This window comes from Cheilinus undulatus, linkage group 7 (genome assembly GCF_018320785.1).
Source record: "Cheilinus undulatus linkage group 7, ASM1832078v1, whole genome shotgun sequence".
NCBI lineage: Eukaryota > Metazoa > Chordata > Actinopteri > Labriformes > Labridae > Cheilinus > Cheilinus undulatus.
In genome coordinates this window covers 54147771-54164308 of record NC_054871.1, presented here as the reverse complement: position 1 = coordinate 54164308, position 16538 = coordinate 54147771, and the positions used below count along the sequence as shown (strand labels likewise).

The 16538-nt window shown below is 47.7% G+C and overlaps 1 protein-coding gene across 2 annotated transcripts in view; it reads right to left on the bottom strand.

The window, feature by feature from the left end:
• The window catches only part of prkaa2 (protein kinase, AMP-activated, alpha 2 catalytic subunit), a 75634-nt gene that overhangs the window by 36353 nt on the left and 22743 nt on the right, over positions 1-16538 (bottom strand). For both annotated transcript variants that reach the window (XM_041790540.1, XM_041790541.1), the window contains exon 4: positions 6020-6164. In XM_041790540.1, the coding sequence (XP_041646474.1) occupies positions 6020-6164 (145 nt within the window). The remainder of the gene's footprint in view (positions 1-6019; positions 6165-16538) is intronic.

Here is a 16538-nt window from a genome sequence, read left to right as displayed (position 1 = left end):
CAGGAACCACAGTGACCACAGCAACCACAGTGACCACAGTGACCAGAACAACCACAATGACCCCAGAGACTACAGCAACCACAGCAACCACAGTGACCACAGTGACCACAGCGACCACAGGAACCACTGCGACCACAACAACCACAATGACCACAGTGACCACAGCAACCACAGGAACCACAGTGACCACAGCAACCACAGTGACCACAGTGACCACAGCGACCACAGGAACCACAGCGACCACAGCAACCACAGTGACCACAGTGACCACAGCAACCACAGAAACCACAGTGACCACAGCAACCACAGTGACATGAGCAACCACAGAAACCACAGTGACCACAGCAACCACAGTGACCACAGGAACAACAGTGACCACAGCGACCACAGGAACCACAGCGACCACAGCAACCACAGCGACCACAGTAACCACAGCGACCACAGCAACCCATGTGACCACAGCAACCACAGCGACCACAGCAACCACAGGAACCACAGCAACCACAGGAACCACAGCGACCACAGCAACCACAGGAACTACAGCGACCACAGCGACAACAGTGACCACAGCAACCACAGTGACCAAAGTGACCACAGTGACCACAATGACCACAGCAACCACACTGACCACAGCAACCACAGTAACCACAGTGACCACAGCAACCACAGTAACCACAGTGACCACAGCAAACACAGGAACCACAGCGACCACAGCGACCACAGTGACCACAGCAACCACAATGACCACAGTGACCACAGCAACCACAGTGACCACAGTGACCACAGCAACCACAGGAACCACTGCGACCACAGCAACCACAGTGACCACAGTGACCACAGTAACCACAGTGACCACAGCGACCACAGGAACCACAGCGACCACAGCAACCACAGTAACCACAGTGACCACAGCAACCACAGTAACCACAGTGACCACAGCAACCACAGTGACCACAGGAACCACAGTGACCACAGCGACCACAGGAACCACAGCGACCACAGGAACCAGAGTGACCACAGCAACCACAGCGACCACAGCAACCACAGGAACCACAGTGACCACAGTAACCACAGCAACCACAGCGACCACAGCAACCACAGTAACCACGGTAACCACAGTAACCACAGCGACCATGGCAACCACAGTAACCACGGTAACCACAGCAACCACAGCAACCACAGGAAGCACGGCAACCACGGTAACCACGGCAACCACAGCAACCACAGCAACCACAGTAACCACAGCAACAGCCTGAATATTCCAGGTAACAGTTCAGGAACTCTTTGTTTCCAGTAAAGTACAACAGAGGACAAAGACAACAACAGTAGTGCTGACATTATTCAGTAGCTGTGTCGCGGACAGTACGTCATCCAGCAGACCAATCAGAGCATTAGAAAAGCTCCACTCAAACAAGAACGTCACTGTAACGAGGAGGAACAGCAAAGTCTCACTAGCCGTTATGAACTTCCTGTTCTTTAAGATGGTTTTTGTTCTAACACAGGAGCTCTGGCTCTGTGGATCACATTAACTCTACCTTCAACTATCAACCGATGTATGTTGGGTTGATGGATTTTGACTCAGTGCATGGGTTGCACAAAAATAGCCCAAATCCGATAGAAATAACCCATAACAAAAACCCAGTTTTCCAAGATGGCAGCAGCTGTGTGTCCAACTGTGTCTCTGTCCTGTGTTCGTTGTTTAATCTACTTTTACAAACGTTTAAAACTCCTTAATTTTGCCAGTTTAAATCAATAAGGTCTCGGACATACTCCTGATCTTAATGTGGAGCCTTTATTTGGATTGTTTTACGTGTCGGCTTTCCACTTTCTGGCCACAATGACCGGCATTGTTCCTGCTCTGCTGAGTCGTTGGATTCACCTGTTGCTGCGGCCTGCACGGTGCTTTGTGTACGCAGCCTTCCACGGCGGATCTTCGCATAAAACCAGAATACTTGGAGCAATCTCTAAAGTTTCCAGCACTTATCAACTTCGCTTCGTGGATTATTCCTGGATTATTCTGGGCGGTGACTGTCTGCCTGTGTTTCATCTCTCAGCTGACTCTGGAGACGTGCCCGACACCTTGACCAGGTGCCTTTGGGACTAACTTCCACTTTTTCATCGCGAGGATTATATTGCTACTGATTGTGTTTTGTCTGATCTACACTCATGAGGAGGAAGGACAGAATTGGGTGAGTGACTGCAGCAGTTTCACATTCATGGCGCACACATCAACAATGACCGATGGCGGTGCGCGCAACTGGCGGAGGTGTTTGCTACCTGCTGCACACCTTACCACACACCAAACATGCTTAAAGAAACTCTTCAGCCTGCTCCTCCTAGATGAATACTTCGTATCTGAACGCTCACCCCCTGAACAAACTAAAAAATCACACTTACAGTCAAAGATCGGTACGAACACCGCACATTATACACGCATGCTGAGATGTGTAATAATGCTTATGTTGCTGTCATCTGGAAATGTGCAGCCAAATCCTGGACCTGTGGCTGACATAACAAATCTGGAAACTCCAAGTGACTTTAAACATAGATCTGGACTTGGTTTTATCCATTTACATGTGAGAAGCCTTCTACTAAAAATTGATATGGTCAGAATATGGGCCAAACCACGGACGCTGATGTTCTTGTTCTAGCAGAGACTTGGTTTAGTAAATCTGTTCCTGACCATCATGTGAATTTGGATGGGTATAACATGTTTCGCACTGACCGCCGTGCTAAAGGTGGGGGAGTTGTTTATTAAAAACACGTTTCAGGTAACCGTAGTTTTATCTAAAACTGTTCCTAAGCAGTACGAGTTGCTTGTTTTAAGGATGTATGACGACTATTGTGGGCTGCTACAGACCTGCCTCTGCACCTAAGGAAACGCTGTCATCACTGTCCCAGTCCTGGTCGTCTGTGCGTCATAATGAGCTGGTTGTGTTGGGGGTTTTAATTGGGCCTGGCTGTCCCCATCCTCCGATCATTTTAAATGTTTTTGCATCTCTGCAAATTTAACTCAGGTTATAGAGTCTCCTACGAGACCAAACCTGAAACAACCAGACAAATCTACGCTTATTGATCTAACCCTGACAAACGCTCCTCACAGATTTGAAGCCACTGCATTTCTGTGAGCAAGCTTTTTTATATGATCTTTATTTATGTGACTAGGAGAAGGTATATTTGATTCCTGATCCTGACATGGCTTTCTCTTATTGTAAATCATTATTCTTAGCCGCTGTAAATAAGCAAGCTCCTCTCAGGAAGTTTAGGGTTAAAGGGCGTGACAACCCCTGGTTCTCAGATGAACTCTCTGATCTCGTTCATAAACGAAATGTTGCGTGGGCAGCTGCAAGAAAATCTCCATCTGAGTCAGACTGGACGTATTTTAGACGATTAAGAAATAAATGTACCCTTTTTTATCCGTAAAGCCAAATCTGAGTTTTCTGTAACTCAATGACTGCAGATGTATCTGATTCCTTGGAGTTTTTGGAGGACAGTAAAGGGCTTGTCCTCTGCTGCTGGACAAAATTCTGTCCTGCCACCGATGATAAAGCTAGGAGCTGAGACCATAACAGACAAAAAGAAAATTCTAAATGTGTTAAATGAACATTTTGTGTCCTCTGGCCTGCTTTTTGACAGCCAAAAACACCTGCATCTCCCTGAAACCTCTTCAAATTCTGGAGTTGGGTCTCTTGATTTAGATTTTAATTTAATTCTTTTTAATGTTAATGAAGTTTTTAATGAATTAAAAATGCTGGATCTTAAGAAATCAGCTGGTCCTGATGGCCTAGACCCATACTTTTTAAAAATTGCTGCTGAAATAGTTGCTGAGCCTTTGACTTATATTTTCAACCTGACATTGGAAAATGGTACAAAACCAGAGATTTGGAAAGCTGCTTTTGTTACCCCAGTTTGAAAGCTGGTGATCCCTCTAGCCCAAATAACTACAGACCAATTTCTAAACTGTCAGTTTTAGCAAAAGTGCTGGAAGGGTTGATCTATAACCAGTTAAAGGGATTTTTGTTACAAAATGGCATTTTAAATGAGCGTCAGTGTGGATTCAGAAAGAAACACAGTACAGTCACTGCTGCTATGAAGGTGTTAAATGATATTATAAATGCCACTGACTAATAAACACTGTTGCACTTTTTCTAGGTGTATCGAAGGCCTTTGATACCGTTAACCACTCTGTCCTATTACAGAAGCTGGCTGAGACCGGGTTCTCCCCAGCAGCACTAAGATGGTTTGTAAATTATTTAAGTGGTAGACGACAGAGTGTTAAAGCTGGTGGTCAGTTATCCAGCTTTCTAAATGTTCAAAATGGTGTCCCACAAGGATCCATATTGGGCCCAATTTTATTTACTATTTACATAAACAAGTTGTGTATGAACGTTACTGAGGCACAGTTTCATTTCTATGCAGATGATACAGTCATGTATGCATCGTCCTCTTCCCTAGAAAGTGCGACTAACAAACTACCGTTGGCCTTTAATGTTGTCCAGAGAAACCTCTGTGACCTAAGACTCGTTCTAAATGCCAACAAGACCAAAATGATGTGCTTCTCACGGTCTAAATCACAAGGCCAAGGCAGTGCTCAGATTTTTACCTTAAACAATGACGCAGTTGAATGTGTTCAAACATAGAAGTACCTCGGCTTTTTGTTAGAAGAGAATCTGTCTTTTTACCATCATATTGATTGTCTTGTAAAGAAACTGAGGGTGAAACTGGGTTTCTTCTATCGAAACAAACGTTTTTCTTTTGTGGCAAGAAAGAGACTCATTCAAGCAACATTTTTGTCTGTAATGGATTTTGGTGATGTTCTTTACATGCATGCTGCCTCATCCTCTCTGAAAATGTTGGACTCAGTCTCCCACGCTGCCTTGCGATTTATCACTGATCTGGGTTTTCAGACCCATCATTGTGTTCTATATGAGAAACTTGGTTGGTCGTCCTTATACAACACATGAATTACCTTCTTATCTTTGTTCCTTACTGACTCCAAAAGCTGTCAGTAGCTTTAATCTTCGTTCTCATGGACTCATCATGTATGAGAGTCTTTGGTCAAAGAGCTTTTAATGTTTTTGCTCCATCATCCTGGTCAGAGTTACAGGGTCATCCTAAACTTGAGCGTTGTGTTAGTTTAGGAGATTTCAAAACTAGAATTAGGGAACATTTGACCAGTGTGTGCACATGTTTTTCTGCTGAAAGCTGCTGATTTGTTCATTTATGTAACCTATGTTCTATGTCCTGTTTTAATGTCATATATGTGAAACTTATCATGCTGCTGTCTTGGCCAGGACTCCCTTGTAAGAGATTTTTATATCTCAATGGGAATAAACCCTGGTTAAATAAAGGTTAAATTAAAAAAAATAAAAATATCAGCCTCAGAGGAGGGGAGAGGAGACTCCATCATGTGTGCAGCTGTCAGAGGTAAAGTTATCCTCAGATTTCACAGCTCTGACCTCTTTATCCTCCAAGACGGGCTGAGAAACGTTCTCCTCAACTTTGTAGTAGGTCCTACTGGTTAGAAAAGTCATCCAGGGCTGACATCGGCAGGAAAGACGCTAATTACCATACTTAGCTGTATGTTGATGCGTTCAAGTTGGCTGGGAAATTTTAGTGTCTAACACATCACACATTCAATGAGTCCCAGAGTTCTGCTTCCTTCCTTCTTTCACAGAAATGTAGTATAAACCACGCACAGTAAAACAATAATCTAATATTACCGGGGCTTTAATTGTGTTTTTCCTTCTACATGCATGCTCTGAAGTATCTGCACACTCAGAGATTGGTTTGCACCACTGTAAATAGTTTATTTTTATAAAGATGCTGTCTCTGCAGATCAGAGAAACTCCGCCTCCATCAGGAGCAGTAAGATAATCACACACCCACACACACACACACACACACACACTGGAGGACCGGCTGCAGCCAGAAGCCCTGGATCTTTGGGACCTGTGGGGGACAGGTGGGCCTAAAATCCCCGAGTGTCTAAGCAGCCTCCCCTTCCCTCTGGTCTTACCAAAGTCGGCGATCTTGGCGTTCTTGCTGGCGTCCAGCAGGACGTTCTCAGGTTTGAGGTCTCTGTGGACCACCATGTGCCGGTGGCAGTAGTCCACAGCTGAGATAATCTGCTGGAAGAGACGGCGAGCTTCCGTGTCCTCCACCTGGAAGACAGGAAATTAGAGGACATGATGCAGCAGGGGCTGAGCAGAGCGTTGACTCTGATTTTAATCAGTCTGATGGGGATTTGTTTCTGATATGAACGAGGGAGACGGCGTTTTACAGGCTCATAATGGAGCTGGAGTTTCTGTGGCTCCAGGGCCAGCTGAGGTTCAAGCAGGATTAAACCCTTAAGGACTAAAGAGACGGTCTACTGTGCACCGCTATCAGAGTCTGTCTGAAACACTCAGACTCACCGACAGCTCTCAGTCTGACCAGCTGAACAACCCTCAGATAACGACAGCGAGGGAGGGGCCGGTATGTGAGGAAGAGAGAGGAAGAGGAGTCTAAAGGTTTAGAGAGGGCAGAGATTTAGATTTATGGTCTGAAAAATAATTAGAAACCCTCTGGATGTTTGTTCTAAAAGAATTACAGAGACATTTCTACAGCTCTGTCTGACGTCAGCAGCTAGATCTGAGTCACATGATGGTCTAGAGCGGGGGTTTCAACGTGTGTGAGAGGGAGCCTCCCCTAAGAGAAAATCATTAACATTAATATTTTTAACATTTTTATATCTTTAATTTTTGGTCTGCAAATGTTCTTAAACATCCGTCTTTACCAGTTAATCAGTTATTTGGTTTCAGTCATGAATTTATTGCCAATACTACCTGATTATTCTGCTCTGATAATCCTTAAAGCAGCGTTACCCAACCAAAGAGCCAAACTGTTGAAAAATACCTCTGAGAGAGCCTCAACCCAAGAGGTAAGAGTGGCAGACTAGGAAGGAAAGGGCTAAAACTGGGTGAAAGTCACAGAAATGGGGAGAAAAAGTGGCCAAAAAAGCATGAAATGGCAAAAAAAAAAAATGGGCTAGAAGTGACAAGAAAAAAGATACAAGTGGAGAAAATAATCAAAAAGCAACAAAAACATGGCAAAAAATGAGTAAACAGTGACCAAGGCAGGGAAAAAGCAGCAAAAAGGAAGGAAAAATGGACAAAAATGGAGGAAAAAAGTGGCATTTAAAGGCAAAAGGCAGCTCAAATGTGGGAAAAGTGGGAAGTAATGGCAACAAGGGGGCATGAGTAGCTAAAAGCAGGATGAAAGGAGCAAAAACTGGTGAAAAGGGATAAAAGGGGCAAAAAACAGTGGCCAAAGTGGGCTTAAAGCTGTAAAAATGGATTTAAAGTGGCAAAAAAGGAAAATAGGGGCAAAAAATGCAAATAAGCTAATGGAAATATATAGATAAAAAATCAGGGACAGTTAAAGCTTGGGAAACAAACTGATAAAGGAATATTTCTGAGGTCAAAGCTTCCATCTTTAGGGCTTTTTTGGGGAATAATATTTCAGAGTCAGACATAAAGGAGCCCATCGATGAGAATCTGTGACTGAGATTCTGTAGCGAAGCAGGGAAGAACCGTGGTGAAGGACGGGCCGTCTGCTCCACGCTGTCTTAGGGCTGTTGTGAGAACGCCGTACTCGTCCTCAACCCGGGCCCGGTCTGAGCCGTGTGGTTGATCATGTGATAGCGCTGACATTCAGAGGAGTTAGCTCCTCTCACCGCGTGTTAAAGCAACAGCCGCTAACACTCTGAGGAGGTCTGGTGTCTCTGCAGACATGAGGATCTAGACTCTGCTGGACCAACAGGAACCCAGACGTCTGAGGGAGAGTCTGAGGGAGCGTCTGAGGGAGCGTCTGAGGGAGCGTCTGAGGGAGCGTCTGAGGGAGCGTCTGAGGGAGCGTCTGAGGGTGAGTCTGAGGAGCGTCTGAGGAGCGTCTGAGGAGCGTCTGAGGAGAGTCTGAGGGCGTCTGAGGGCGTCTGAGGAGCGTCTGAGGAGAGTCTGAGGAGGCGTCTGAGGGAGCGTCTGAGGAGAGCGTCTGAGGGAGCGCCTGAGGAGCGTCTGAGGAGAGTCTGAGGAGCGTCTGAGGGGCGTCTGAGGTAGCGTCTGAGGGAGAGTCTGAGGGAGCGTCTGAGGGAGCGTCTGAGGGAGCGTCTGAGGGAGAGTCTGAGGGAGCGTCTGAGGGAGCGTCTGAGGGAGCGTCTGAGGGAGCGTCTGAGGGAGAGTCTGAGGGAGAGTCTGAGGGAGCGTCTGAGGGAGCGTCTGAGGGAGAGTCTGAGGGAGCGTCTGAGGGAGCGTCTGAGGGAGCGTCTGAGGGAGAGTCTGAGGGAGAGTCTGAGGGAGCGTCTGAGGGAGCGTCTGAGGGAGCGTCTGAGGGAGAGTCTGAGGGAGCGTCTGAGAGCGTCTGAGAGCGTCTGAGGAGAGTCTGAGGAGCGTCTGAGGAGCGTCTGAGGAGCGTCTGAGGAGAGTCTGAGGAGCGTCTGAGAGCGTCTGAGGAAGCGTCTGAGGAGAGTCTGAGGGAGCGTCTGGAGAGCGTCTGAGGAGAGGTCTGAGGAGAGTCTGAGGAGCGTCTGAGGAGCGTCTGAGGAACGTCTGAGGAGAGTCTGAGGAGCGTCTGAGGGAGGCGTCTGAGGAGGCGTCTGAGGGAGAGTCTGAGGAGAGTCTGAGGGAGCGCCTGAGGAGCGCCTGAGGGAGAGTCTGAGGAGCGTCTGAGGAGCGTCTGAGCGCGTCTGAGGCGTCTGAGGGAGCGTCTGAGGGAGCGTCTGAGGGAGAGTCTGAGGGAGCGTCTGAGGGAGCGTCTGAGGGAGCGTCTGAGGGAGAGTCTGAGGGAGCGTCTGAGGGAGCGTCTGAGGGAGCGTCTGAGGGAGAGTCTGAGGGAGCGTCTGAGGGAGCGTCTGAGGGAGCGTCTGAGGGAGAGTCTGAGGGAGCGTCTGAGGGAGCGTCTGAGGGAGCGTCTGAGGGAGCTTCTGTGGGTGTGTCTGAGGGAGCGTCTGAGGGAGCGTCTGAGGGAGCGTCTGAGGGAGAGTCTGAGGGAGCGTCTGAGGGAGCGTCTGAGGGAACGTCTGAAGCGTCTGAGGAGAGTCTGAGGCGTCTGAGGAGCGTCTGAGGGAGTCTGAGGGAGAGTCTGAGGAGCGTCTGAGGAGCGTCTGAGGAGCGTCTGAGGAGAGTCTGAGGAGGCGTCTGAGGGCGTCTGAGGAGCGTCTGAGGAGCGTCTGAGGAGCGTCTGAGGAGAGTCTGAGGAGAGTCTGAGGCGTCTGAGGAGCGTCTGAGGAGCGTCTGAGGAGCGTCTGAGGAGAGTCTGAGGAGGCGTCTGAGAGCGTCTGAGGAGAGTCTGAGGAGCGTCTGAGGAGCGTCTGAGGAGAGTCTGAGGGCGTCTGAGGAAGTCTGAGGAGTCTGAGGAGGCGTCTGAGGAGCGTCTGAGAGCGTCTGAGAGAGTCTGAGGGAGAGTCTGAGGGAGCGTCTGAGGGAGCGTCTGAGGGAGCGTCTGAGGGAGCGTCTGAGGGATCGTCTGAGGGAGAGTCTGAGGGAGCGTCTGAGGGAGCGTCTGAGGGAGCGTCTGAGGGAGAGTCTGAGGGAGCGTCGGAGGAGGCGTCTGAGGAGCGTCTGAGGAGAGTCTGAGGAGCGTCTGAGGAGCGTCTGAGGAGGCGTCTGAGGGAGAGTCTGAGGGGCGTCAGAGGAACGTCTGAGGGAGAGTCTGAGGGAGCGTCTGAGGGAGAGTCTGAGGGAGCGTCTGAGGGAGCGTCTGAGGGAGAGTCTGAGGGAGCGTCTGAGGGAGCGTCTGAGGGAGAGTCTGAGGGAGAGTCTGAGGGAGCGTCTGAGGGAGCGTCTGAGGGAGAGTCTGAGGGAGCGTCTGAGGGAGCGTCTGAGGGAGAGTCTGAGGGAGCGTCTGAGGGAGCGTCTGAGGAACGTCTGAGGAGAGTCTGAGGAGCGTCTGAGGAGCGTCTGAGGAGCGTCTGAGGAGAGTCTGAGGAGTCTGAGGGAGCGTCTGAGGGGCGTCTGAGGAGCGTCTGAGGAGAGTCTGAGGCGTCTGAGGGCGTCTGAGGGAGCGTCTGAGGAGCGTCTGAGGGAGCGTCTGAGGAGAGCGTCTGAGGAGGCGTCTGAGGAGCGTCTGAGGAGCGTCTGAGGAGGAGCGCCTGAGGAGGGAGCGTCTGAGGGAGCGTCTGAGGGAGAGTCTGAGGGAGCGTCTGAGGGAGCGTCTGAGGGAGAGTCTGAGGGAGAGTCTGAGGGAGCGTCTGAGGGAGCGTCTGAGGGAGAGTCTGAGGGAGCGTCTGAGGGAGAGTCTGAGGGAGAGTCTGAGGGAGCGTCTGAGGGAGCGTCTGAGGGAGAGTCTGAGGGAGCGTCTGAGGGAGCGTCTGAGGGAGCGTCTGAGGGAGAGTCTGAGGGAGAGTCTGAGGGAGAGTCTGAGGGAGCGTCTGAGGGAGAGTCTGAGGGAGAGTCTGAGGGAGCGTCTGAGGGAGAGTCTGAGGGAGAGTCTGAGGGAGCGTCTGAGGGAGAGTCTGAGAGCATCTGAGGAGAGTCTGAGGAGAGTCTGAGGGAGCGTCTGAGGGAGAGTCTGAGGGAGAGTCTGAGGGAGCGTCTGAGGGAGAGTCTGAGGGAGAGTCTGAGGGAGCGTCTGAGGGAGAGTCTGAGGGAGAGTCTGAGGGAGCGTCTGAGGGAGAGTCTGAGGGAGCGTCTGAGGGAGAGTCTGAGGGAGCGTCTGAGGGAACGTCTGAGGGAGCGTCTGAGGGAGAGTCTGAGGGAGCGTCTGAGGGAACGTCTGAGGGAGCGTCTGAGGGAGAGTCTGAGGGAGCGTCTGAGGGAGAGTCTGAGGGAGCGTCTGAGGGAGCGTCTGAGGGAGCGTCTGAGGGAGAGTCTGAGGGAGAGTCTGAGGGAGCGTCTGAGGGAACGTCTGAGGGAGCGTCTGAGGGAGCATCTGAGGGAGAGTCTGAGGACCCCTGAGGAAGTCTGAGCCAGAGACCAGGGACCCCTGAGAATAAAGGAGCCAGAGACTGGGGACCCCTGAGGAATAAAGAGCCAGAGACTGAGGGACCCCTAAATAAAGTCTGAGCGTCTGAGAGACCAGGGACCCCCTAAATAAAGGAGCCAGAGACCAGGGACCCCCTAAATAAAGGAGCCAGAGACTCGGGACCCCCAAAATAATAGAGCCAGAGACTGGGGACGCCCGAGATAAAGGAGCCAGAGACCTGGGACCCCTAAATAAAGGAGCCAGAGACCAGGGACCCCTAAATAAAGAGCCAGAGACTGGGGACCCCTAAAAGGGACCCCTAAATAAAGAGCCAGAGACTGGGGACCCCCTAAATAAAGGAGCCAGAGACCAGGGACCCCCAAAATAAAGGAGCCAGAGACCAGGCACCCCCTAAATAAAGGAGCCAGAGACTGGGGACCCCCTAAATAAAGGAGCCAGAGACCGGGGACCCCCTAAATAAAGGAGCCAGAGACTGGGGACCCCCTAAATAAAAGAGCCAGAGACTGGGGACCCCCTAAATAAAGGAGCCAGAGACCAGGGACCCCCAAAATAAAGGACCCAGAGACCAGGCACCCCCTAAATAAAGGAGCCAGAGACTGGGGACCCCCTAAATAAAGGAGCCAGAGACCAGGGACCCCCTAAATAAAGGAGCCAGAGACCAGGCACCCCCTAAATAAAGGTGCCAGAGACCGGGGACCCCCTAAATAAAGGTGCCAGAGACCAGGGACCCCCTAAATAGAGGAGCCAGAGACTGGGGACCCCCTAAATAAAGGAGCCAGAGACCGGGGACCCCCTAAATAAAGGAGCCAGAGACCAGGCACCCCCTAAATAAAGGAGCCAGAGACTGGGGACCCCCTAAATAAAGGAGCCAGAGACTGGGGACCCCCTAAATAAAGGAGCCAGAGACCGGGGACCCCCTAAATAAAGGAGCCAGAGACCAGGGACCCCCTAAATAAAGGAGCCAGAGACCAGGGACCCCCTAAATAAAGGAGCCAGAGACCAGGGACCCCCTAAATAAAGGTGCCAGAGACCAGGGACCCCCTAAATAAAGGAGCCAGAGACCAGGGACCCCCTAAATAAAGGAGCCAGAGACCAGGGACCCCCTAAATAAAGGTGCCAGAGACCAGGGACCCCCTAAATAAAGGTGCCAGAGACCGGGGACCCCCTAAATAAAGGAGCCAGAGACCGGGGACCCCCTAAATAAAGGAGCCAGAGACCAGGGCCCCCCTAAATAAAGGTGCCAGAGACCAGGGACCCCCTAAATAAAGGTGCCAGAGACCAGGGACCCCCTAAATAGAGGAGCCAGAGACTGGGGACCCCCTAAATAAAGGAGCCAGAGACCAGGGACCCCCTAAATAAAGGTGCCAGAGACCAGGGACCCCCTAAATAAAGGAGCCAGAGACCGGGGACCCCCTAAATAAAGGAGCCAGAGACCAGGGACCCCCTAAATAAAGGAGCCAGAGACCAGGGACCCCCTAAATAAAGGAGCCAGAGACCGGGGACCCCCTAAATAAAGGAGCCAGAGACCAGGGACCCCCAAAATTAAGGAGCCAGAGACCAGGGACCCCCTAAATAAAGGAGCCAGAGACTGGGGACCCCCTAAATAAGGGGGGCCAGAGACCAGGGACCCCCTAAATAAAGGAGCCAGAGACCAGGAACCCCTAAATAAAGGAGCCAGAGACCAGGGACCACCTAAATAAAGGAGCCAGAGACTGGGGACCCCCTAAATAAAAGAGCCAGAGCCCAGGGACCCCCTAAATAAAGGAGCCAGAGACCGGGAACCCCTAAATAAAGGAGCCAGAGACCGGGGACCCCCTAAATAAAGGAGCCAGAGACCGGGGACCCCCTAAATAAAGGAGCCAGAGACTGGGGACCCCCTAAATAAAGGAGCCAGAGCTACAGAAATCTTTTGTGCTGTAGATTCATCTTATAAAGGTAAATGCCCAGAAAAGAATTAAAATAGTAAAAAAATGTCCCAGGTGGTTAAAGGGACCCCTAAATAGAAGTAGCCAGAAATGGGTTAGAAGTGGCATAACTTCAATAACAGTGGAGAAAACAGCAATAAATGGAAAAGTGTGTTGGAGTGGCAGAAACAGGAAGAGAAAGTGGTGAGAGGGACCTAAATAAAGATAAATATATTTTATATTGAACCTGAATAATAACCACTCTTATCATAGCTACAGAAATCTTTTGTGCTGTAGTTTATATTCATCTTAAAAATGTAAATGCCTTTTCTTAAAAAAAGAATTAAAATAGTAAAAAAAAATGTCCCTAAGGTGGTTAAAGGGGATTTTAGAAGTAGCATGAATGGGTTAGAAGTGGCATAACTTCAATAACAGTGGAGAAAACAGCAATAAATGGAAAAAGTGTGTTGGAGTGGCAGAAACAGGAAGAGAAAGTGGTGAAAGGGGATTAAAGTGTAATATAAAGTTAAAAAATTTAAATTAAAGTGGAAAATAAAGTTTTAATGTGGCAAAAATTGGTGAAACTGGATTTCAAAGTAAAAACATGCTTAAACGTGCAAAAATGGGTTAACTGGGGCAGATAAATGGGCAGAAATTAGTTGAACTGGTCAAATTGGGCATGTCAAACAGTGAAATGTGGTTGAAATGGGCAAAAATTGGTGTTATATGCGATATAAAGGTGTTAATAGTGGCAATAATGAGGCTACAGTATAGGAAAAGTTGCAAGAATTGTTTTAGAAGAGGCGAAACAGGCAGAAAAAGTGGTGTAAAGGGTTAAAAACTGATCAGAATGGGTTTAGAGTGGCAGAAATTGTTGGTAAAAAGGGATGAAAATGGGTTCATATGGAGTAAAGTGGGAAAAAAGGTTCAAGATGTGCAAAACTGATGGAAAGTGGAAAATAATAGTAACGAAATTTGGTGAGAAAAAATATTTCAAAAGTATTCTCTATTATTTTAAGGCATCTGGCGACCCCCTTTTAGTGTTTTGTGACCCCCAATGGGGTCCCAACCCCAGGTTGAGAACCACTGCTCTAAGGAACCTCTGCTGTAATTCTCTGCAGTATGACAGTCAGTCATTTTCTAGCTACAACCGTGAGTCAGGACACTAGTGATTAAAGGGTCATTGCTGCCATTATCACCTGTGTTCTCCTGGCACTGCTAGGGTTAGGGTTGGTGTTTGAGTCTCTGCTGGAATATTTCCTCCAGGAAAGTCAACGTTCTTCTTCACTAAGGATAATTCATCATTATTCTATATATTTGTGGGTTCTGTTTAACCCAGCAGTCACTCTGAGAGCATGGATGACACGTTTCTGTAGATCTCTACACCTGCAGCCGTCTGACTGTAGCTGAAGCTACAACGTCAGGGGAGAGGCCAGGGTGTCAAACCCAAGGCCCGGGGGCCAAATCTGGCCCATGGTGCCGTTACAGCTGGCCCACAGGATCATATCCTGTTCTATTTATAACTGGCCCTGAAATATGAGGTCTGAGATTTCCTCCAGACTTAACCCCGATGGTTTAACACATCCTTCAGTCAAAAATGAGATAAAAAGAAATTCATTGGTATTTTCATTTCAAATGTTCAATTTATGACTTCAGTCTATTATGTGGACCTTTGTTTCATATTTTTACCTCTTACATTTATTACTTTTACATTTTGTCTCATATTCAGACCTCTTTCTATTTATTATTTTGACTTTTTATCTCATATTTGACCTTTTCATTTTATAATTTTGGCTTTAAATGTAATATTCTGACCTTTCAATTTTTATTTTGATCTTAATCCATTTTTTTTATCTTTCAGGTGCACCATTTTAAACTTTAACTCATATGTTTGACTTAAAAACATGATTTTGACTTTCCTTTTTATACATTTGCCTTTTAAAAGCATTATTTTATTAACATCTTATTTTGAGTGTTGACCTTTTAACTAATGATTTTGCCTTTTTAAATCTCAGACTCGTTTATCATCCGTGCTAATTTCCCCCATATTTCATTACTGCTGAAAACGAGGCTGACTGTTTGGTTAAACCCTGTTAGGCCCTCAGGTTAGGCCTGAATCCAGTCTTTGAGTTTGACCCCCCCCCATAGACCGTGCTGCTGCTGGAAATAGACACCCTCCCCCCAAACAGCCAGCACCATTTAGATGTTTCTTTTCCAGCCTACATCTCGTCAGTCCGTCGTAGCCGTCATGTAGTCAGAAGATAGTCGTAGAACACTGGGCTATGTTTTGTCCGTCCACTTTGGTCCAAATTTAGCCCAATAATAGTTTAAACATGGCCACATTACAGCGACATCTTTATAGAGACGACCTGAAAATGACGTCCTTTCACTAAAATCTAGACGTTCAGAGTGGAGACTTTCATTAACGCCTTTCCTGTCATGATTCAGGTTTTGATTTATTATGTTCCTAAGTTTTTCTAGTGTTTTCCTTTGTTAATTCTGGGATTTCAGTGTTTCTAGTTTGACTTTGTATTAAGGTTTTCAGTTTATTCGGAGTTTTTCTGTAGCCCTTGTGTTTCGGTGTATTTTGTATGATGCTCTAATGTTTAGTTGACTACCTTTTGTGATTCTTCTTTTTTTTTTTGGTTCTAGTGTTTATATATCTTTGGGCTCCCCTGTATTTGAGTTTACTGTCATGATCCTGATTTTTGTTTAGTTATTAGGTGTTTTATGTGGCCTTTGTGTTTCTGTATAGTTCTAGTGGTTTTTCCCTCCTTGTGTTGAGTTCTTTGAATTCCCTTTGGGTGTCAGTTAGCTGTCTTTGTATCCTCCTGTGTTTTCAGTGTTTCCTTATTTAAGCTTCTAGTGTACTGTTTAGTTTGGTTTGAGTCTGCTTCTTGTGTAGTGTTCCATGTTTCCTGTTTTATTTTGTAGTTGCTTTCCCTTATGTGTAATTCCAGTTTACTTCCTGCCTGAGTTTCCCTCTGCCTTGATTACACTCACCAGATTCACCTGTGTCTCATTGTCCTCACCTGTTTCCCTTTGTCTAATCACTCCTTGTGTATTTAGTTTCTCTGTCTCTCTGTGTCTGGGTCAGTTCATTGTTTGATGTTTGCTGCATGTGACGTCTCCCTCGTGTCTAGATTCTGTAAACTAGTTTGTTATTTTTGTAAAGTAAGTTTAGTTGGATGTTTTCCCTTACGATTTTTGTTTATTAAAAGTATTTTGTTTTATCTGCATTTTGGGTTTTTTAAACACAGCCATGACATTTCCAACGTGTTTCTGCTGGGTGGGTCTGAAGGAATTATTAGACAAACTAGACTAAATCACCTGCTGCAGTTTTACAATGACAGAAGGTGAAATGTTTCTTTAACCTGAACCAGTTTAGGACTTTCTCTGCAGCAGGGATGTTCTGTGTACATACCATCATTCTAGAGCAGGGGCCGAAACCTGGACTCAGGACTAACCTGGGGCCCAACAGGGTCAACATTTAACCAGAAACCATCAACCTCATTGTCACGGGTAAAACATTAGGGGGAGGAAAACTGATGAGAAGTGAGTTTGAGAGTTTAAAAAAGTCAAAACGATAAGTTTAAAGGCTCAAAATCTGGGAAAAAAGTTAAAATATTAGTTTAGAAGGTCAGAACACGAAATCAAAAGTTAAAATAATGT